A 24,218-nucleotide genomic window follows, 5' to 3' on the forward strand; every position below is an offset into this window, starting at 1 on the left:
GTATAAAGACTTAAGATTAAATAGTTATGTTCCACTTCTATTTATTGTGCTTACTTGGTGTTCACGAATGCCTGATATCCACAGGGAACTATCTTGTGACTGGAACGATGCTTTAATACTGCATAGACATGACGCATGCACACACAAAAATTCCAACACACACAGAGGCATCCCCGGTGTAACTGCAGTTGTGTGACCCTGTATTCTCCTCTGAGGTGGTTTTGAGAGCCACACAGTAGACCTGATGACTGAAGATTGTATAGAAATTAAGGAAGGTATACACACTTGCTTGTCATCGAAGTGACCATTTGTGAAAAATTAACCACCCCATGTCCAACCTAGGCTTTTTTGTGCTTTGATAAAGCATTTTATACAGTATCAAAGGTGATGTGAAGAATATCATAATAACATAGAGTATTTATGTTTGGACGATGAACTCTTTACCTATACTGACTTTTCTGTTGTCAATTTCTCTTCTATGAGATACAGAGCTAGAAAGTGCATACCTACAGTACATACATACATGATGTGGACAAAAAATACCTTGTACACTATTTTCTGCACTCCCTGGAGATAGATTGGTTGGAAAATTCATGTTTTATTCTGACTTTTTTGGCTGGTAACCAGAAAACTGAGCCAGATTAGATTCACATTACAATATATTGCTTTTGTTGTGCTGTATAATATTTGACTGCAGTGGTCACTACAGCACCAGTACACGATTGATGCAGGTTGATATACTGTTGATGGCCATACATCATACAGCAGTGATTTGGATTCTAAGCCCTTCTGACTTGTGCTGCATTCAAAAGCAATCAATGCTAATCAAGCTGCGGGATGCAGCAGGTTTGATGTGATTATTGAGATTCCAGTCATCTTGCTCCTTCTCCCTGGGAAGTCAACCGCCTCTTTCTCCTCTTCTGACTCCACCCACCCCTTTACCATGATCATCCTATCGACCCACCTCAAGTTCGCTTTCACCCAATTGTACAAACGCTGAGAAAGTGATCTTTGACTGCCAAAGTCACTCACTGATCAAGTGTTGCCTGCTTGTGTGAGGCATTTTTATTCAAATGCACCTTTTTATCCTCAAGGCTTTTCTGTAAGTAACTGGCTTCGAACAGAGACGTCAAACTGAATCTTTATATTTCATTTGTCCAATATTATTTTCAGTGCAGCTTCTACTTCAGTGAGGCAACACAAATGTCAATTGCAGTATTTGAGTAAAGACATTTTTCCCCATTGATCAACAATCTACTGTGTTGTCCTATAGGCAGCGAAAGCACCCAGTGAAGCTAATTCTCAAAATCTCAATTAAAAGTTTATGTTCCTGCCATCCATCAGCAGGGATGCTTTATAGAACATTGATTGTGATCCTCACCACTGCTTGGTCAGATATATATACAGTACAGTGAGCACAGTGAAGGGCTATCTGCTTTGTTGAAAAACTGGAGATGAACATTAGATTTACATCAGTTTTCTCATTATAATGGACTTTATTCAAATAAATGCTGTCGAGCAATCCACAGAGCTTGGAAATAAAATGAACACTGAGTTCATCTTGCAGCAGGGCTTTTCTAAGTATGCATCAAACACATTCTCAGAGATTGTAGATGCAAGACAAATAACATTTTTTAAACTATCCATGTGTTAATACTTTTGTGTGTTAGAGAATGTTGAAGTGCATGTGTTTATCTTACTCTACCCATTATCCTAATTGTAGTGGGAGATATTTTGTCTTCCTTATGTCAAGCAGGGAACCGCTGATCTACTTATACCTCTAGGATCTCATGCTACACTAAAATGTTGATGTGATTATGCAGCTATATGATACACACGCCTGTCTTTCAAGGTCCATCCATAGGCATAAATGGCATGTGGAGCACAGTTAGAGGGAAGGGATATCTTCCTGCATCACATTTCAGTCATGGAACGAGCTAACTGCTACAATGGCCTGTTTCCACTCTACAGATCCAAAGGCAGCTCTTAGACGGTAAATTAACCCCTAATTGTGTTTCTGTTTCCTCAGAGCCATGGAAGGTCCCCTTGGCGTGTTGAGCCCAGTGAGGGTGAAGTGCCACCAGAAGGCCAGCTGGAGCTCAGGGTAGTGGCACACTTGAAGGACACGCTCTTCTTCCAGGAAAAGCTGGAAGTGTCCATCCAGGACAGTCAAACACACACTATCGCTCTCTCTGCGACAGGAACTGGCACCACGGTTGTTAGTGATAGGCCTTTTGCCCCCAGTCTTGACCTGGGCACACACTTCAGGTAGCAAGGAGGAGGTCACATTCATGAATCTCACATCTGAAATTTTGACATCATATTAGGTGATTTAGAAAACCTATCACTGACAATCTGCCTCACCTCTTCTTCACCTCCTCTGTATGTCCTATAAGCCATGGGTCATGCCAGTACCACTTCAAGCTGACCAACCATGGCCAGCGGATACACCGGATGTACTGGAGGACCGATGGCTTCTTGCCCTCCACAAAAACCCGCAAGGGTGAAATCTCGTCTGGTCGAACCTTCCTGCCTGCCATCCATACTACGAGGAAGAGGGACACTCCGGGCCATGGATCCCTGACGTCTTCTCCCACAGACAAGCCAGTGTTCAGCCTCAGCCCTTCTCGTGTGGAGCTTTTCCCAGGCTGCTCCGTTGACATGGTGCTGACAGCATCTTCAGACTCCCCCAAAGTGAGATAACCATGTACACATTCACAAATTTGTCATCTCATCTGTTTGCAGGTCCGAAGTGAACAAACTCAAGTTCTGAATTTCATAAATGTACAATACCTATCTTCTGTTCCTCCCAGGTTGTACGGGAGCATCTGGTGTGCCATGGCATTGTGGGTCACCAGGGCAGTTACGAGCGCATCATGTCTGTAGATGTAACCTGTCGCTTTGTGTCTCCTCTGCTCAGCATTTCCTCCAAGCGGCTGAACTTCCACATAGAGAAGGTCCGTGAAAGGATTGTGAGCAATGCTCTCTTCACGATATTTTTATTTAACACTCTATATTTTTAGTATTTAGAAGTGTATCTCACAAAAATGTGTCCATATGTTACATGTTATGTAATTGTTATGTAGGTGAATTCAAAGTCATGGGGATGATGTTGGAGGATCGTAAATAATTTGAAAAAAGGAATGACTTTTCATTTAAGATTCTTGCTCCTCACACATCTTTATATTGTTGATTTAATTATGTGTATGTCTTACAGGTCCCAGGAAAGAGTCTTGTTCCCATATATGACAAGCTGGTCTTAAAAAACGTGTCACCTCTGTCTCTATCCATGGAGATCTCTCTCATAGAGCCTTTCTCTCTGTGTGAGGCCCGGGGAGCCCATAGCTCAGCTACCACTAAGGTACCAGTAGTGATCACAACCAACTGTTTATCTATTTGTTTTTCATTTCATCTGTGAATGCCATTCCTCCAAAAATACTGCTGTGAAATCCCATCAAATTTGCTGGACCAGTTCATAGTCCAGGAGGAAGAAACCTAGTGATTCGGGTGACACTATGACTTTTGCATTAGTACCACCTTTATTCAAAAATGAGCTGTTTTGTCATCTACCTCTACAATGTTGTTTGTGAAAGTAAATTAAAAGATAAAATTTAAAAACTTAAAAAAGAGGGATACCAGTTTTCCAATGTTTGGTCTGTGGTAGTGGGACCTCCATTTGTTCATATTTGGATCAGAGATTGTGACCCTAAAAACAGTCCCCTCAAAACTGACAAGAAGGAGGAAGGGCTTCCACACTGTTGAATTATTGATGCCTGTTGTAGCTCATCCTATCTTTAGTAACTAGAAACTACAGCTGTCAGATAAAGGTAGAGGAGTAAAAAAAAGTGTTTCCCTCTGAAATGGGTGACTACAAGTATAATGTTGGACAAAATGGAAATATTCAAGTATGAGAAAAATCCTCAAAATTGTAACTAAGTGCTTGAGTAAATGTACTCAGTTACTTTCCCTCTCTGTAAATGCTAAGAGAAAATAAACTTTTCATGCCGGAAATGAGGCTACTGGAATAGTTAGTGTAGGAATGAGTTAGAGGGGGTAAAGTCAGGCAAGTGCTGTCTGTGCCTGGAAACAACTCACAACAGTGAGCTTGTAAACTTGTCTGCATTTTTTATTTTTATTTCCTATCTCTGTGTTCCTATCTCTATGTTAATTTCCTACCTCATTCAAATTTCATATCATACAGTATCTGAAGTATTAATCTTAAATATTACTACATCATTCGAAAATACACTTCAGTAAAAAGAATTGTGAGGTGGACAGGAGTTTCTCCTGTGGACATGCAGACTCTTTTCCACATCGCAGTCCAGTGTTAACCTTAGCCCCTTGGTGTGTGTGCAGTTTAATAAGTGCTATTGAGTGTATTGAGTGATATCTAAAGTAAGCGAACATCGTTTTGAGCATACACAGCTGACATAAATGTTAATGACAGATCAATCTCCCATCAGTCAAGGGTCAGAAAAAAAATGTTGAGATGGTAAGAAAATAGTCAGAATAATACTACATATTGCCACAGAAAATACGAGCATCTTTTGAATAGTTGATGTTTTAGGCAGAAAAGGCAAGTTCTGTAAAATGTTGTATATTAATGTCCATCTTCTCTCATGGGCATGTGTACACATTAGTAGCAATACTTACTTTACTGATCAGAGTTAACATATTAAATCAGATATATTAGAGGTTCCTTACTGTACTTTGTACAAATAAGACTTATGACTTTCATTTACTTTTTTTGATGACCTGCATTTACTTATTATGAACTCACCTTGGAGATATCCATGATAGAATTCCAGTTCATATATTCCCATGTTGCCCATATTTTCTTTTTATTAGACCCCTCACTTCATTTTGTGAATTGATTAAAATGCAGGACTGGAATCCTCATTAAAATGGTTTTTAAGTCGCCGGCAGGCCTCTGAATGAAGCTAAAGAGTTAGCAGGATATTGAATTGCAATAAATGTTTCATTAAACAGTGAGCATGTTTTTAAAAGGGTTGTGAACTTGGGAATTATCAGAGAGAGAAGATGATTTGATGATTTTTCATCAAGCATGCAAGACCACATCCTCACATCCTCAACAACTGAGAACATTTGAGGAACACTAGATATCCTGTTGATTAGTTTACCTACTGTGCAAAATCTATCATCTAAAATATTGCAGAGACAGTGTGATACCTCTGATACCTTTATGTTATATGTTTTAACCACTGACTGTGTTTTTCCAGTCCATGGTTTTAGGTAACGGGAAGCAGGCTGAATTGTGGGTGTGCTTTAATCCATCTTACTGTGAGGATCGGGTGTCACGAGTCGTTGATGAGGTAATAGTGATGCCTTTTGTAAAATTTCTTATGTAATGCTTTGCTATCTCATCTCTGGCCGAATTAGCGCACATGGCAGTGGTTCTCAATCTGGGTTTTAGGAACTCCATTGGGTACAAGATAATTAAAGGAATAAGAAAGAAAAAACTAAAAAAAATATTTTTATTAGTCTTAGTTATCTTTCGAAAACCGGATATTTTCACCTCTACAGGCCTCTAGAAAATCCTACTAATGAAATATTGTGGTCGTACCGCTGACAATTCATATTCAAATTAATTGCATTGCTTCATTTTAAGGGTTCACAAGCCAGAAAAGGTTGGGAACCACTGGCATTAGTTGAAAACAATCTATGTATACTCACACCTATTAAAATATTTACCTTCATCAATTATTTTGCATGAATATATTTGCTTCCTTTACAATGTTTCCAGTACCTTGACGTGCACTACCAGGGACACCCACAGCAAGACATGGTGGAGCTGCACGCCGAGGTCCACTTCCCCAACCTCCACTTCTCCTCCACCTTAGTGGATTTTGGCTGTGTGCTCAACTGTACCGAGACTCGCAGAGAACTCACAATCAGCAACTGCTCCCCCCTGCCCGTGTTCTACCGCTGGGCTTTTCTGGTGGACCAGAAACACTGTGCCATCAGGTATATTTACACACCTGATACAGTAGGGTCAACTGGACAGACAGATTATAGTGACCAAGGCTAAGAAAGTGAAGGTAATGCTTTTCCTAACAGCATGATTGAACCATTATAATAGGAGGTTGTTTAAATTAACTGTCTTGTTAAGAATATGGATTGAGCTTAATGTGTTGAGTGCTTGATTATAATTGATTTCAGAAGATATTTACACACAAGAACATTTTGGGAAACAAACTCATTCATTTCATTCAACAAGAGCAGTCAGATAAGATCTTAAATTTGAATCACTAAACAGCCTTACATATAAGGAAAACCACAACATGATATTACACACAACTTTGATTATATCTATATATCTCCTATGCACCACAAATGGTCTATACCCATCTTACTGTTTGTAGTGTGCATTTTCAATCCTGGAGATAACTGGCTAGAAAGATGATACATTTGTAGCCAACAAAGCTACAAAAGGGCTTAATAGACATACAATACAAAATTCAGCCATCTAAACTATAGAAATTGTTATTTTAAGGTGAGAATTAACCAAGGCAGGTTAACAAAATTGGGCAAAAAGGACAACATTTATTCACAAATGAAGTCCTGGAATGCACTGAGAAATAAAAGGGTGGTGATATTTCATAGCACAGTAACCAAATTTTGGTATTTTGGTCACTTTCATTGAGGTGTGGGACTAAAAAAAAGCAAAGAACCTGTGCTCAGTAAAACCTGCTGGAATGCTGCTCTTTAATTCCTGCATCACGGCTTGTTTTTTTGTTTCAGATTAGGAACAAAGGGATACTGAATAGACAAGATTCAGGAATGAGAGCAGAGTGGACCCTACCCATATATTTAAACTGTCTATTGGGATAAGTTAGCACAGTAGCTATACGTTTAACCCTCTAAACTGAAAGCCAAATCCATTATAAATTCTCCAAGGAAGACACATATACTGATTATGTACTTTAAAACATTACAGTTTGCCTCTCTCAAGCCTTTGCTTTGGCTCCCATCCCTTCAAATTGACTGTGAATACTATAGTAGTCTGTCTGTCCATGGCCCTGAACCAACTAACTGTTACAGCTCTACAAGATTTATCACCCTCTACCGTCTTTTCCCCTTCCCTCTCCTTCATTGGTATTCTTCCTCTTTGCTCCTCTCCTTATACTCATCCTAGGGTTTTACATTGCCTATTTATCTTTTTTTTTCATTATCCTCATTCCTTTCCTCCTGCTCTGCCGCCTGTGCTTCTGCTCTCTACCTAATCCTTATCAACCTTCTCTTCTCTTTTCTGTCTTCACCCTTTCCCTCTTATATTGTGACCTCTCTTAACAGTCTGTCTCACAGGCCGTCCTGCTAATTAAATGGAGACCTCACTCTGCGTGCACACACTGTCTCTAAAGTCTCTCTTTCTCGCTCACAAAACCTGCACTATCTAGCCATGTTCAGCTAATTACATCCCTATCAGTAATTACACCACAGCCCTTGGAGAGACGAATTTCAATAGAGCTAACTCCTTTCTATCCATCTATCCCACTGATAGATAGAGAAATTGTTACAGTCATTAATATAATAGTGTAACTTCTCCTTCTTAATGATTTTATATCAGCAATAACTAACAATAATTTAACTAGAAAGCTGATAACTCTAGGTGTTTCAGAAGATGTTGAGTTTAAGCCAAGGTGTACAGAGGGACTAAAGCAATGGGGAGATTGATTCTTGAACAACACTATCCATGGTCATGCATTCAGTCTTTTAAATCTAGAATTTTACAGTTTCAAACAGAACCTGCTGCTGCACAGTAATTGAAGCAGGCTGCTTTGTGTTATCACTGGCAAAATGAACCATGTAGACCTGTATGCGTTTAGACCTGCATACCTGTACACCATTATTTCTTTTTGAGTTACATGTGATCAGGGTATTCACAGGTGGAAGAATGGAATTCTTGTTGCTCAAAGGTTTTCTGGACAAACAGAAGTGACAGAAGTATAACAAGTGTACTGTACATGGGATTTTGGGTATCCATAGTTCACAAAATCATACTAGATTAGATAACGTTCAACTTTATTGTCATTGCAGTAATCACAGTAAGCACCACTAGATAGTGCAAACAGTAGTAAAAGTGGTTAATAAGGATAAACAAATGTTCAGAGTATACAATTAACCAATGGGTTAGTGATAGTAAGAAAGGATGTAAATGATATGTAAAAACAACAAGTTCATTGCATAACCCAGACATGATTTGAATATGCAACAACCTTCTAATATGGAGTCAGACACTGCAACACAAGTCCATCATAAGAAACAGAGAATGCAAATTCTAGGCTTTCAGACAAAAAGCAAAAAAAACTACCTTTCATAACACAATAAAGAGGAAAGTAGATAAATCTTAGGTTGAAATTCCACTTGCTTAAGGAATTCCTAGGAAAACCAATGACAATCTCTCGAAACAAGGCAGATGTAGCAGTGATTGAAGAAGAATTTAGATCCTTTACTTAAGAAAAAGTAGCTACGTGACAATGTGAAAGTGCCGCATTACAAGGAAAAACGAAAGTCAGCAAAATGTCAAAATACACATAAGTATCAAAATAAAAATGACTTGTGATGCAGCAGAATGTCCCGTGTATTATATTTTTTAATATTTTTATATTAAAAGGTTTTATGTCAAATTGAGTAAGAAGCATTTTAACATTGTAGGTGGTCGAGCTTGAGCTTATTGAAATTAGTTTAGACTGCTGGGTAGTTTAACTATAACAATGTATTGGATTTTATAAACTCGTTATAGGTTTAGGATATAAAATCTTAACCGACAGAGTAACTAGTAACTACAGCTAGCAAATGAATGTAGTTGAGTAAATAGTGCAGTATTGTCATGGAAAACTTGTACTTCTGACCAATCGATACTTTGATGAATAAAGGAATAACTCGACAAGCCTCAGTTGTCCTTAGTACCACAGGTATTTTCCCTTGAAATGTAGTGGAGTAAAAGTATAAAATAAGTGCCTCAAAATTGTACTTAAGTACAGTGCCAGGTCACTCCTCTTGTATCAACAAAATGAGACAAAAGCATGTGAGAAGGGAAACCGACTGTCCTTGTTGGTACATTTTTTAAATGCATTTATATACTGTATTGGTATAATAATCACTTTGTCTTCTTTTTCTGTCTCTGCTGGTCTTTTTTTTCTCTCTCAGATACCCAAACACACACTTATTTTCAAAAATACATAAAACATAAATTCTGTCTGACAACTAAGTATTTTGTCGTGTTTCCGGTAGCATCACTATCATTTGTAGACATATCGGTGGACATGACCCAGACTGCCAAATATACACATCCAATTTGTGAGACAGCAAGAGCCCTTCTCTCATGCACACACACGCACTGTAATCCCAGTAGCCTTTTCTCTATACCATTTTTCTGCAACAAACTCTCTTGCTCTCCATCATTCTTTTTTCTCACTCTCTGGCAGCTGAAAGTGAGATGTCTCCAGTTCAGCGGTATTTGATGTGTAGATTTTTAGCAAGAATGAAAATGAACTGTGGAAAACACACAGTGAAACCTAACGTATGCATGAAGGAAAGAATAGATGGAAGAGAAAAACAGATATGAGAATGTCAGGATAGGCTATTTCTGTTTTGGGCTGATCTCTTGCAAAGTCATCATCTGCTGTCTCACCATCTGTTCCTCTGTCCGCACCAGTGGGTTTTAAACTCTTTCTTAGAGGACCCACATTTTAAAAAGCTTCTTTTTTTTATCCACCGGGGGGACAGATGTCTTTTTATGGACTTTTACATACTCGTATGCACAAAGAGATGCACCCTATTTTTGAAGTCATTGACCTACTGTATCTGTTCACCCTTACATCTTAGATTGCTGGATGTACTATTTTGTCCTCTCCCTAAGGCGCGCTAGTCCCACAGTTCTTCATTAGACTGACCATACAACAGTGCCCCCTGCTGGGTGCATCACTTCCGTCCACTCATTAGAAGCTGACACACCAGTGCTGTAGCATTCTTGGGCACTCTGACTACTGTGTGTGCAAGCTTGAATGCTGCCTTACATGTATACATACACCGAAGCACACACACACACAGGCAGACACGCGCAAGCATGAGCACACACACTCTGGCAATAATGTAACCAGTATTTGGTGATTTAATATAGAACTTGTCCAGCGCAGCTTTGAGATGGCTTCACTCACTAAATCTCTTTCATTCTCTTCCATGTTTATTCAGCACTTCACTGCAATCTATCCTGACCTGTTTCCTGCTGCTTGCCTATTAAAATTCCTCTTAATTATAGAACACTCTGTTTAATTAACTTGATGGATGCACCCAGTCTGATCCCACAGGGAAAGAGAGAGTAGAACAGAGAGAGAAAATGAGAGTTCTTTGGGGTGTTGGTGCTGAAGATTTTCTACTCCACTTGTGTATAACAATATTTGTTAATGAGATATTGGATATATGATAGAAGGTTGCATAATTTACTGTTGGCATTTTCAGTGTTAATGTGTTAGTCTGCTACCTGATGGACATCTTCAAGCTTTGATTGGTCTATTTTCGTGAAGCTGGAGCACAGTTTCATTCATTTTTCTCACCTCTTCTCATTGATTTTTTCCCCCCCATGTTCCATCCATTGCATGTATAATTTACTGTGCAGTTTTACTTTCATCATGGAGAAAATAAATATTTTACTTCAGAGATATTTTATTATCCTTTCGTTCTCACAGAGAGACAGAGGTGAATAAACTGTTGCTGGAGGAAGAGGTGGAACAGGAAAATTCAATAAATGAGACTGAAGAGAGAAGGGTTTCCTCTAGAAAGCGTCCTCCCACCTTTTCAGCTACCCTCAGTCCCAGGCCTGGTGCACAAGAACAGAACAACACACAGTGCTCTGCGTATGTGGAAGAGGTAGGCAAATGCTCACATGTAAACAAATCTGGGTTTTCCTGAGATCTCCAGTTTGTCAGGGGATATGGAGCAGCTAATGAGTGAGTCGTTCCCTCTCTATGCTGCACTATGGAGGTAGACACACGAGCACATGCCACACCCACACACATGCACATGTTTTTGCATCATAAACCCCAGTGTGGACATTCCCTTTGTTGTCAGTGTGCAGAATATCTTTCTACAGTTTCATGCATTGTGATAATTCCCAGGTTTTATAAAGTATTATATTTATAATAAGGTGCCCCTTACTTGAGTGTTCAGAGAGTATACTGTAATCACATCTGTGATATATAACCCAAGTAGGGCCACAACTATAAACATAATACGACATTGTAAATGTTGTAAACAACATTATTGTCTGACCAACAATCCAGAAAAACAAAGGCATTTAGTATACATTGATTAAGTCATTCATTAAAGGGCTAATTGTGTCAGCACTAAACACAGTAGTACGCACTGCTAGTGCAGACTCTGAATGAGATATGTTGTAAAATACTAGCTTAAAGGGAAAACTCATAGCACAGTGAGAGAAGCATTAAAAATGTGAATGAATCCCGTGAGTTTTTGACATATGACGCTGGCCAAGTGGCAAGCTGAATCTACTATAGTAGTTTTCTTTCTGTGTCTGTAGGTGTTTGATGTCTTGCCAATCTATGGTCAGCTACAACCCGGGGACCAGCAGCTGGTCACATTCTACTTCTACGGCCATGAATATGTCAGCCAAGAGGTGGTAGCACAGTGCCAGGTGGAGGAGGGGCCCATATATGAGATCAAACTCAGAGGAGAAGCATCAGAAGTTAGCTACAGCCTTGATTCTGCCATCGTCGACTTTGGTCCACAGGTATACATGTATATATATTTGTATGGATACACTGTAAACGGGGCCTACAGGGCCTTACACTGAGTTTAGCCTCTCCGGCAGTTCTTTCATCTTAGAATATACAGATGGTTAAAGCTAGGATTAGGGCCATGACTGGAGTTAGAGAATGCTGGTCATAGCTAAGCCTTGAGTGACTCATGTCAGGGCAAAACCCTCCTTTGCTCCCTATCAAGCTACACTCCTTCCTTTTAAGTTAATTTGCCCTCCTTGATGTTCTGTTATCCTGCTTTTCTTGTCCTTGTTGTTCCTTTGCCATCTGTTTGCTCATCCATGTGCAACACATGATGTCTTAGACAAAGCTAATTAGTTTTTTCCAGAACTTTGGGGAATGATGCTTTCTGCCATCATCAAAATGAAACTGGCAGGCTCAAGGGGAGTGTGACAGATTTGGTCTTGATTTTGGATGATGATGTGTTTGCTGCACTGGTTTAGTTTATTTCATGATTATTTGCTTTTACTGATTGTTAGTGTTTTCACCAACAATCTAATTTTATCTTCCCAATTCCACTTCTTCTGGATATCACAGGATCCAATGCTGAGAGATATTATGTCATTGGGATACACATTATTTAAACATAATATCTACTATTAAGAGCATCAAAGTGTTTTTTTTTTACGTACCTTCTTTATGTATTAAAAAAAACTGGTGAGAAGAGCCACATTGACTTTGGATGCATAGCACTGCATAGTTTTTCATAGTTTAGCCTTTTGCACTTCCACTCCCTCTTCCACTCCCTCTTTAAGTATGCAAGCCATCCAGACCAGTTATCATTGATATTCAAAACAAGGACATATTGATCTTTGATTTAGTTGAAATTAGCGATTCAGCAGAACATTTCTCTGACCTTCCTGTTCGTTCAGCACCTCTTGCTTTCTTTTTGCTCTTGCTGTCTCTCTCTCTCATTGTTGTTCTCTTCTAGTCAAAGATTTATCCACATTTGTCAATAAGTCCTGAAACATACTCCTCTTGTTACTTGTTACTAGACTCACAAGTCAGTCTCAGTTAGAGACTGAGGACAATCTCCCAGGTTTCATTGTAAAAACTGGGTGGAAACAATGAGAGAGTTAAAAAAAAAAACCTGCATTGCAGAACCAATCTAAAGTCTTTGGGGCGGCCCTTCATACTGGGGCAGTGACATGCAGTTCACTACGGAGGAGAATGGGGGGAGAGCATCATTTCTGGTGAGGCGTGTCCTTGACTAAATGTGTTAGCGGCTCTTCTCACTGCCATTCAAGCAACTATTGTGCATTTAGAAATTCCCGGACTTCAGTAGGTGGAGATCTCTGATTGTCTGGTATCACAAGACTAACAAGTGACTAACTTTGAACTCAAGATTTGGAGCAACATTTCTATTATTATTTTTCTTGTTTGTCTCTGTTTATCTCTGTCTCTTCCTTTCTCTCCCTCTTAATCTATGCCTCTGTCTAAGTTCCTGTCTTCAGTTCAAATCTTTTGCGTTACTGTCATCGCAGTAAATACAGGTATCACAGGAAGTCCAAGAGAATGAAGAAGCTTAGGGCATGTTTATGTTATTTTAAAAATATTGGCACTACATTTTATTCACTTTGTTCACATAACGACCCCTTCCTTTGTACTCATATCACAGTAACACAGCTACTACCACCGTATCTAGCGCAAAACGTGACCAACATCGTGCATCTCCAAAAAACAGGTCTTTTACTGTATCACCTTAACAAGGCACCCATTCCACCTAAATGACACTAGGTGGAGTAGTTGTCCCAAAACCTTCTGTTTTCCATAAATCTGCTTCACATTATCTTCACTGAAAATAAAGGTACTGGCAGTTTGAAAACTTACCTCTCTTCTCTCAATATCTCTCTTCTTCTTCCAGCTGTTTGATCATGTAGGGGAAGCTAAGGTGATCCTGAGGAATACTGGCAAGGTTGGCTTCAAATTTCGCATCGAACAGCCTCAAAAGGAGGAGGAGGAGGAGGAGGAGGGAGATAAGGAGGCAGGGGGACAGGAGAAGGTCCCAGAGAAAGACAAGCAGCAGCCTGATGCAAGGCAGGAAAAAGATAATGAGCTAAATGAGGAAGGTCAGGAGGTCAGACCTGGCCTGCCCATAGTCATCCCCCCTGTGGTGAGTTCATTATGGAACCATTTCAGATGCGGAAAGTTCATGTACAATGTAGGTTTTTTGCAACCAGATTTTGTGTGTGCCAGGGTTACGTTGATGCCAACACAGAGCAATGCCTGCGTGTGCTCTACCTCCCCGGCATCCCTGAGGTGTTTGAGAAGCGGCTTCAGCTGGAGGTGGCTCACCTACCAGCCCAGGACATAACACTGACTGGAGAGGGAGTGTTCCCGAGGATAAGCCTCAATTTGCCACGAAACTTGTGTATGCATACACATACACTTATACACGCAGACATGATTGTATCTTTACACAACAAACCAAAAGATGAGAATTTACTGCAACTGAGCTGCAGAATACAAGATTTAGTCTCATTATTATGCTTTCATTGTAGCCAAAATCACAAGCTGCAACAGACTAACTGCTACAATATAGATTAATCTTATTTGCCCAAATGCAGTGTTAGGGTAGTGTCAGGCGATGCCACTAGAAGGAATCTGTGCATTGAAAGGAAAAAACTGAAATTTGATAGCAATAAAAATCAACAGAAGGTGCTTACTATACCACATAATGTAATAGTTTATTGATCCACATGAGGAAATTGTCATCGAACAGAGTCTTGTCCTTATGCTAGAAAGCATTGAGCCCAAATTGTCTGGTTGATGGTCTCTCAGGTCTCTCTAATAATCACACCTCAATGCTAACAAATAGAGAAACACAAATGCTCTGATTGGATGCTGTAATTCCCTTGCAGCGGACGAGTGCTACAGTGATGTGGTGCAGCAGGCCAGAACAGCTGTGGAGGCAAATAGATTGAGAGAAGAAGTTTTGAATGGAATCACCACTGGTGGAGGAGCAACAACAGAGGCCACCTGCACCCTGAAAGTCAGTGACTGAAACTTTTAAAGATGCTCTCATACAATATTGAGTTTTGGACTTAATATTGTAGTCATGTTGGTTACTAACAAGCAAATGTTGTGAAAACTACACAATGTTTCATGCTAATACAGGCAAAAGTGATTTCAGAAAGTCTTACATCAATATAACAATATATGAAAAAACATATAAGATATGTACTAAATACATAAATAAATACAGCAAACTGTTGTTTCATGCAGTCCTTCCTGTTTATGTAGAGAAAGAGTTTTCTTATGCCTGCCATTGCGGTCAGCATATATGCTGCACATTTCTCAATATATTGTTTTCTGTAAGGGGAAGGCAGTACCACTACATCCCTGCTGTTCGTAACCAGCCTATTATGTAGGGCTTTTCCTGTTTCTTATCTGTGTATTGATTTTTCAGGGTGTCCTATTCACCAAGACACGAGCCATTGAATTACAATGGAAATTGCTATTTTCTGCTTTTCCCCTCAGTAGCCTATTTACTCACGGTTTTGTGTGTTGTTCCAGCAACATCCCTGGCATTTCCTCTAACTACTGAAATGAAAATGCAAACATTTTCATAACAGATAAGGTTCTCCTAGAGAAGCTACAGTACCTGTGCAAAACCTGACAAATTGGCCAGATTACATTATCCAGAAAAAGATCTTGACCTCAGTGACTTTCTATTTACTGTTGTTACAGTCTACAAGAAAGGAAGAGATTTCTTCATTCTGTGTGTACCTTATGAACCACGTCACAGACAAATTTATATCGCCTTGAGATGGACAACAACGGTTTTCTGATTTCTGTAAACTGATTTATAAAGGGTTTAAAAATTTTGGTTGATTACACTAACCAGTGTAGATAAATACTACACATCTACAATGATATAACAGATATCATTAAGTTACTTTGTCATACTGTAGCTTATACATTATTGACTAGCTAAAACTTAAATATTGATTACATTTTACCCAGTCAAAATGATAAATTACATTATCAATTACACTCTGACTAGTTGACTAAAGCTATGCTTAAGTTACTCTGCTATTAAAGGAATAGTCAGGCTTATTCACTAATTTACACTTTATTTGTTTACGCTTGTTAAACTGTTTGTTTAATCAATTCATAAATTTTGTGTTTTACAGGGGCTAATGTGAGATATTAGATAAGTGTATTTCCTAAAATGTCACCTCTAATTAAAGCTCCTATTGATTTTGAATTGGATTTTGAAATTCTATTTCCATACCTTTAAATATTTCTTACTGATCATTTTGGATATCTAAAACTAAAATATTACCTGCCAAAATGCCATAGTTGATATAATTTAAGGCACTGGAGTTATGACCAATTAGAAAGTAGTTAGAAAGTAAAAATTTGATATATTTTAAAGTTTAATTATTAACATTGAAATTTCCTTTTAGGATTTCTAGAAAAGGTTTATGAATATCTTGAAGGGAGTTTTGAAAATACAGATTTGAGATATGGTCAACAGCCATTTTGACTAGCTGGAATATATTTGTAAATGTCCTCAATCACAACTGTGAGTAGTTTACTTGCTGCTGAAGATGTCAAAATTGTGTATGTAATTTTCACGTTTACCGCACCAACATCTGTGACATGATTATATATTTGGACAAACCTTGAAATATTTTTCTTACCATTCAGACTATTAATTACTTTCTGTAACTCTTCAATTCTTTTTAGAAACTTTTGAGTGTTTACTCACCCCATCCTTCTTTTTCCCTCTCTTCTCTCTTTTGCCTGCTGCCTCTAGTATGAAGAGCTGCTTCACATGGAGATTGAGAGAACATTGGTCAAAGAAAATGCTCTCGCTGTGTCGGGTAGCCTGATAGAGCTCAGAGACTCACAAGATTCCTCCAGAAAGTGGCACAAACTTAGCAAGTATGTACAAACACACACTCTGATTAAACAGATGGTCACTTGCTGGACTGAAGTGAGGACTGTGTGAAACTGTGTTGTGGAGTTGAGTCTGGGTTAATGAATGATATCTGGCTGAGTAAGTTTTTGCTCTCTGGTGTGTGTCTGCTGATTTGATTCATACCATATTACACTTGCTTGTTCAAGTTCCACAAATTTATACTGCAGAATATGTCTGGGTGATATGGCCGAAGTTATTATCACATATAAAGTAAGCAAATCGAAGTCCAAGGCAATTAACTGTGCTCCACTGTTTATGCACTACATCAGAAAAACTCTTCACATGCGTAAAATCAAAACTTAATGAACTAACTTTGTCCCATTTATGCTTTTTCTATCCATCTCTACCCCTTCCCTCTCCCCCAGGTTCCAGCTCCCAGAGTATGTTTTGGATTTTGGTTATGTCATTCCTGGCAAAGTCCTCAGTCACACTGTAAATGTCACCAACACTGGGTCAGTGGCTGTGTCCTTCTGTGCAAAGCGCAAACCTCTCTCTGGCACAGGTAACACATGAATAGGCAGCAAGACATGAATACATTATTTAGGCTCATGTGACATTTTCAGTTAATCTCTGTTTCCTAATCAGTAATATTTCTGTACTACCACATTTATACCAAATCTTTAATTTGACAGTGATTGGACCTAAGGGACACTACAACTAATACAACATGTTTTCCGTAGTCTGCCCCTCCTCTGATATTAATCCTTGTGTTTTCATTGGCTGTTTTATTATCTGTTCTTCTCAATTGTTCTACACTTAACACAACAAATAAAAAGCTGTGATTGTGTTTTTGCTCCTTTTAAAGGTTTCAGTGTAGAATTTGAAAGAGTGAAGAACCTTCCCTGCGGTGAGACACAGACTTTCACAGTGAAATTTGATTCCCAAGGAGCCAACCTGCAGATGGGGGGCATAAGTGTTGTCATGCCAATACAGGTACACATGGGCATGATCAAACATTCATTATCATCAATTATCATCATTAACAGTCATTATTTCTGCACTACCCCATTGTATCTGTATCTATGAAACAATCATATTTCTAAATAATTGAGTCCCCTCCCTCAGTGATGAACAGCAGTGTGATCTTGTTTTTAAGATCATTGTGTTTGTTTTACAGGTCACAGGTGGCCCATTGGTGCAGGTGCGGCTGAGTGCAGTTGTGACTGTACCGACCGTTACTGTTTCCACGGATACACTGCAGTTTGACACTGTACAGTGTGGCATGTGTCAGGTAATAGTGTGATTCTACCGCCCATTTTATTATACTTAGTGTTATCAACATGCAAAAATAGAAGAACAGGAAAGTAGGTCAAAGTACAAATGCCATATGATGTACAGATTGACACAACTAATGAGGGGCACTAATAAGAGACCAGTATGCTGCCTTGCTGTGGTGCCATCTTGCGATCGTTTACTGTAAGATCAGGTTAAGTGTATAATTTCCAAGGACTGCTCTTACCAAACGTACATTCAAACATTATATGCTTCAGCATGAAATCTTCAATCAGTTCATTCTGCTTAATACTCAAACAGAAATGAGAATGTGATCAGGTTGTTGATACAGAACTTTCTGTGTTATATCTCATGTCCCATTAGATCAAGACTATACAGCTGTTGAATCACGAGTCTGTGCCCTGCAACTGGAGCATAGTTGAGGAGGTGAAGCCTCTCAAAAAGGTAAATAATTAAATAATTTTGTAAATATTAATATCCACCACATAACAAAAACTCCTTCTACACAACATCTGCCATCTTTAGTACTAATTGTTCAGAATCCTATCTAATAAAGACAAATACAGACATCACTGCATGAAGGTGAGACCTGCTACTGTTCTTGCATTCACTCAGGTTGACAAGTTCCTGCCTCTCTACACGCGTAAAAAGGTGTTGCAGGAGCAGCGGCCTCCTCCGGCGGTATTTGAAATGGTTCCTTGCTCTGGCATGCTTTCCCACGGTGAGAAGGTCAATGTCCAGGTCAAGTTCAGCCCTGCTGAGGGGGTAAGGAGCTTTGCTGATTTCAGAGCATCTACAAACAGTTGTTTGGCACAATTCATGGCAGAGTAACATGGCATTGTATGGGTTACTGCTTTTATGAAATGGTGGAAACACAACATTGGAAATAAAAGAATGCACCCAAATTTCATAAAATATGGATTTTGATTTTTGTATTTATAAAAGAAAGATGAAAGTTGAAAAGTAGCATGCACAAAGAGTTTGATAATTGTTAGAAAATAAAGACAAGGATGGTTACCATACTATATACTATACACAGTATGTCTTTGCAGTGTGCTTACAACAGGCAGCTAGTGGTCCGTGTGGCTGAGGGCACCCAGCAGGTGTTCATTACAGCTCAGGGGCAGGGTGAGGAGCCACAACTCGAGTTTTGCCCGTCAGTGGTGGAGCTGGCGCCTTGCCGGCCTGTCAGCACAGATGTGGAAGCCACGGTCACAGTCAAAAACCCCTGCTCTTTCCCCGTTGAATTCTACTCCCTGGAGTTCGACACACAGTATCTCGAGGAAGAAGAGGTAGCTCTCTTTTTCTGAAGTTTCAAAAAAGAATGTGTTTTATTTTGTAATGTATGGTGGTGAAAAGCAAGAAATGGGGTTATATGATGACCTCATATCCTGACCTTATCCTGTAGGATTGCCAATGGATAAGAGACAAAGAGAAAATAGGAATGAGATGGACAGCAAGGTCATTTGTTAATGATAGACTCTTGAAAAGGGACATGTCTTCTTCTGTCATAGAGTCAGTTTCATGTAAATCACACACCTTGAACCAAAACTTATAAACTATTCATCCACCAGGGGGGAGCAAAGCCATCAGAAGTCCTGCCCAGCCTAAACCTTGACAAAGAGACAGCATAACCAGTTCTTATGTTTAAACCACTTTAACTAAATCAGCTTTTGTTGTTTTATTTTTCAACACTTGTTACTGGAGATATGGAGTGAGACTATGAAATGCATCAGAAAGAAACAGCTTTTGCCCACCAGTCTCCTCTCGTTTCTTCCGTCTGCTCCTCTTTCTGCACCTCTTCCCCCCTCTCTCACCCCCCATCCCTCTCATCCCATGCAGATCCTGCGTCTGATGCATGGTTATGATGAGAACAACGTGCTGCTGCTGCCTCCCAGGGCCCCTGGAGAAAGTCTTCCCACAGAACTGCTCGACTACTACAAGGAGCACTGCTCCCAGCTGAAAGATGATGGTAGGTTCAGGCACACATAGACTTAGATCATATACCTGCAGGGGTCTGAATAGTGTATCAGCACATACCTGTTTTAACCTGACCTACCTGTGTGCACCAGAGCTGAAGGAAGACTTTGATGAAAAAGAAGCTGGGAAGGGTGAAACACAGGAGGAAGAAAAGAGATTGAGACAAAGCGATTCCCTCCCACCAGACAGCAAGGAGGGAAAAAAACACACAACTGTGGACCGAGCTGAACTGCGTGAGTGCAACCATTTTAGTAGTGGAATTTTGCAAGCTTGTGAAAGTATTCTCACACGAGGCGAGTGTAATTCACAGTCATTTGCACAGGTACAAGGTGTAAGATTGACTTCAACTTTAACTCTTATACTAAAGTTTAACTTCTCACGTTCTCTCTCTCTAATGCTTGTTTTGTGCATTCAGTTCTTTCAGAGATGGCCAAAGATGGAAGCCATGGGAGACTGGGACACCTAGAAATGACCCCTGTCTCCAGAGCAATCGCCCGCCACATGGGTGTTGACCTGTCACCTGAGGGTCTGGCTGCACGCAACCGCAGAGGCATTGCTATTATTGTATATGGAGCCCCACTGACAGGTGAAGCAGTTGAAAACAGTTGATTCTGCATTGGAAAAAATAAAACGATTGTTTGATTTTTCAATTAAATATTAAACATAAAGTCATCTGGCTGGGTGATTATGCATACGTATATACTGCATATATAGTTGTTATTTCATCAGAGAGGTTTGTAGCGATTGCTTACTGCATAACAACTGTGGGGTAGTAGTGAGTTTAAAACTGTATATGTGTCCTGTTCCTCCGTTTTTCAAGGTAAGAGCAGCACAGCAGCTGCTCTGGGACATCATTACGGAGGAGCGTGCCTGAGTGTTGATGCTGTGTTTACAGATGTGCTGATAAATGGCACTTCACCTGTTAGTCTGACAGCAAGACAATTGTATGACAGTGCTGCTGCTGAGTATGCTCAGAGGAAGGCTGAGGAGGCTGGTAAGCAAGATATACCATAAATGTAGTGCAATCCTTTTAAAATAATTATATGGAGTTTTTGTGTTTTGGGAGTTGCAGTAGCCTAGAAGTCAGAAAAAGTGGCTTGTGACAGATAAGTAATTTTTCTCATACTGTCAATATGCCATTTAACAAGGCATGTAATCACCTGCCACCTCAGTGGAACAGCTAATTGGTCAACAGTACAAGACATACTGTACTAAGCTGCACTGTGCTTGTAATTAGGGATTATGAATCTTCTATAGTAAGTTTGGACACTACTACTGAGGAGCACAGTCTACCATCAACTTAAAATTGATAATTAATGGGTGAGAAATATATCTGTCTGCTTCCAGCTCAGGCCTGTGAAGATACCACAGCACCAGGACCTGCAGCACTTCTTGAAACCACAGATCCAGCTCCAAATTCAGCTCCTGTGGAGGTTCTTGTGAAACCTAGCGAGGACAGCTGCAGTAGAAATGACTCCAAGGAACTTCAGGACACTGAAAGCACGCATGTCGCCCATTGCCTGGTACGTTTCCTAAAGTCTGCTAGTCACCTAGTGTGTTTTACCATTGAAAAAAAAAAAATCTCTAAAAATTGAGGGTTTGGCTCCTACTGGATACATCTTTGCAAACAAAAACCACTCTTTTTGTCTCAGGGAGTAGATGGGACTACTCTCAGCAATCTCTTACCTGAGCAGCTGCTGGTTGATATCCTGGCCGAGAGATTACAGGTAATATGACCCTGTTTTGATTACAGCTGTTTGTACTTGTGAACCAGCAGATATCTGATATATATTGTATGTAACCATTTAAAGAGGCAGAGTTTCACTTGGTTTGCACCGTGTCATCATGTTTGCTCTCTTTGTCTTGTCATTGCTGTGGGTGCTGCTGTTGTCGTGATAACAGTTAAGTGACTGTTACCGTGGTGTAGTGATTGATGGCCTGGAGTCGGTGTACACTCAATCAGTGGCAAGCACGCTGCAAGTTGTCCTCAAGGCCCTTAATAACCGGAAACATATCTACGTAGTCAACTTGTCAGACTCCTACACTGCCCTGAAGGCACGAGAGAGAGCTCAACGAGAAGCTGAGGGTAAAATACATACACACAATCTTATACAATAGGACTGCTTCAAGTTTTGTTGCAAAATAGAATATCCAAGAATAAAAAATCAAGTATAACAGTATACAGTATATTTAAGATTTAATTTGGAATCTGATACAATTAAAGGTACCCTGTGGAGTTTTTGACCACTATTACAGTAGTACCTGTACCTGTTTTGTTTGTTTCATGTCACTAAATTACAGTTGGCTGTAATGTTATGTGAAAGGTAGTAATACGCCAGCAAAGGCAGGAAAGAAGAAGGCTCCTAGTGAGAAAAACATGGATGTAAACAATGCAGGTATCAAAATTTTCCAAAAGAAATCAGTTTTGCATATCTTTATGAGGAAGGAAATACATTCAACACGTATGTTAGATCTTAAGTTTGCACATAATGCATTTTGATGAGTAACACTGAATGTAAACAGAAACTGTTTGCAAGAAAACTCCACAGGGTACTTTTAAGGACAGTGCTCAAAATGTTTGTATGGTTTATGTTATTTTTTTTTCATAAAGCTTTATGACACCATATGTGCAACTATCTGTGGGTGTTGTGTTTGTGTGTGTTCTTCAGAGGCCCTGCAGAAAGAGAAAGCCGACAAGGAGGAGCAGTGGCTGCAGGAGCTGGATGAGGAGGAGTATGATGCTCTACCAGAGGAGGAGAAGGAACGTATTGCTCAGCGACACAGAGAGCAGAAACTCAGGTACTGACTGCAGGATGGTTGGACACACTCTCTATTAGGTGCTGGACATTGTGGTTTTTGTTAAAAACCTTTTTACCCATTAAGTTATGAATGCAACCCTGTTAGTATTGAAGGTACAAAATTGTTGAACCAAGAATTAAAGAGGATAAAATTAAAGGAAAGAAGCAGCAGTCAAATGCTGAACAGTTGTTTTGGAAGGATGACGCAAGAGAAAATCTAAATAAAAATATGGTCAAATAATGTGCGGTTTTTAATGTTGTGCACATTACTTGTTTGAAGTCCCCTCTAGAGTCTAGAAGAATTGTTCACAAATACTAATTAGGCTGCTCTGGCCCAAAGTAAACACAGCTTCCCCCAAATAATGGGAATATTTTCAACCATTAAAAAAAACGTGTATTTATGTGTGTATGCGTGTGCTTGTGTATAAGGGAGCTTGAGCGAATAGTGAAAAAGCAAGAGGAGAAGAGGCAACAGGAGGACATGAAGAGACTACAAGAAGAGGAGCTGAAGAAGAAGAGCAAAAAGGAAAAAGGAAAGAAGGATACTAAAGAAGGGTTGAGGAAAAAGAGCTTGCTGGAGATGAAGCAGGTCTGTATATCTATCCCATTTCAACACTCCTCTATGAACAAAATCCTCTGTGAAGCAAAATACACACATAGGCACACACAAAGGTAGAATTTATAATGTAATATATAATTTATCATGTATCTTTTTTATTTCTGAAATTATTTTTTCAACCTGGGAACGAAACCTTTCAATCTTCTTACTCCAAAATGAACATTTATAGAGCAATTATTCCTGATAATGATCCACAAATCAATATTACATAAATGTAACACTATTTTGTTTCTGGGAACACCACCATAAAATTTAACCAGAGCGATATCTATGCACATCTATCACATCATGTTGCTCATTATAGCCACACCTCTATCTGTATTGTAATTAAAATGCGGCACACCAGGCAGTATTTTTGGCAGTTAAAACACAGTCATTGCCCCTAGTTAGTGTTTTGAAAAGAGACACCACGAGAGGATTGGTTGTAACAAACAACTTATTAGTGTATAGACAGATTTTTATTGACCTAAGATTTTTCTTGGGGCTGTGTGAACTATTTTCAATGTGTCAGTATCCAACATGCCAGTTGGTTTGCATTAAAAACTGTTCAAAATAATTAATCTTAACTGACAAACTTGATGTGCACATAAGCATTGAGGTGGTTATTCTGCAACAGTATGGTGCTGGTTGCACAAAATTTAACCAACAGCTCTGCCATGCATGATTGTAGTTTGAAAGTGACATCATCACCAAAGGAACAGATAGAGTACCTGCCATCTTCAGATGACTGTAAAGAGAGGCACTAGGCTAAGGGAAAGGCTGTCTGTAGGCTGGTGACTGTTGTGGATACCAAAGCTAGTGAGATTCACTCATTAACCTTTACTTTAACTTGCTGGAATCTTGTGAAGATGAGCAAAACA

General features: G+C 39.5%; 1 protein-coding gene across 4 annotated transcripts in view; it reads left to right on the top strand.

Moving 5' to 3' along the window:
* The window catches only part of hydin (HYDIN axonemal central pair apparatus protein), a 73,179-nt gene that overhangs the window by 26,098 nt on the left and 22,863 nt on the right, over window positions 1-24,218 (top strand). For all 4 annotated transcript variants that reach the window (XM_044356808.1, XM_044356809.1, XM_044356814.1 and 1 more), the window contains exons 19-45: window positions 2,030-2,268; window positions 2,397-2,694; window positions 2,814-2,957; window positions 3,218-3,361; window positions 5,241-5,333; window positions 5,765-5,985; window positions 10,710-10,890; window positions 11,561-11,770; window positions 13,663-13,911; window positions 13,995-14,169; window positions 14,660-14,790; window positions 16,564-16,691; window positions 17,094-17,230; window positions 17,534-17,661; window positions 17,846-17,959; window positions 18,325-18,405; window positions 18,577-18,726; window positions 19,014-19,253; window positions 19,804-19,933; window positions 20,034-20,174; window positions 20,357-20,527; window positions 20,762-20,935; window positions 21,289-21,464; window positions 21,594-21,668; window positions 21,844-22,027; window positions 22,611-22,740; window positions 23,169-23,328. In XM_044356808.1, the coding sequence (XP_044212743.1) occupies window positions 2,030-2,268; window positions 2,397-2,694; window positions 2,814-2,957; window positions 3,218-3,361; window positions 5,241-5,333; window positions 5,765-5,985; window positions 10,710-10,890; window positions 11,561-11,770; window positions 13,663-13,911; window positions 13,995-14,169; window positions 14,660-14,790; window positions 16,564-16,691; window positions 17,094-17,230; window positions 17,534-17,661; window positions 17,846-17,959; window positions 18,325-18,405; window positions 18,577-18,726; window positions 19,014-19,253; window positions 19,804-19,933; window positions 20,034-20,174; window positions 20,357-20,527; window positions 20,762-20,935; window positions 21,289-21,464; window positions 21,594-21,668; window positions 21,844-22,027; window positions 22,611-22,740; window positions 23,169-23,328 (4,404 nt within the window). The remainder of the gene's footprint in view (window positions 1-2,029; window positions 2,269-2,396; window positions 2,695-2,813; window positions 2,958-3,217; window positions 3,362-5,240; window positions 5,334-5,764; window positions 5,986-10,709; window positions 10,891-11,560; window positions 11,771-13,662; window positions 13,912-13,994; window positions 14,170-14,659; window positions 14,791-16,563; window positions 16,692-17,093; window positions 17,231-17,533; window positions 17,662-17,845; window positions 17,960-18,324; window positions 18,406-18,576; window positions 18,727-19,013; window positions 19,254-19,803; window positions 19,934-20,033; window positions 20,175-20,356; window positions 20,528-20,761; window positions 20,936-21,288; window positions 21,465-21,593; window positions 21,669-21,843; window positions 22,028-22,610; window positions 22,741-23,168; window positions 23,329-24,218) is intronic.

Source organism: Thunnus albacares, chromosome 7 (assembly GCF_914725855.1).
Source record: "Thunnus albacares chromosome 7, fThuAlb1.1, whole genome shotgun sequence".
NCBI classification, from domain to species: Eukaryota; Metazoa; Chordata; class Actinopteri; order Scombriformes; family Scombridae; genus Thunnus; species Thunnus albacares.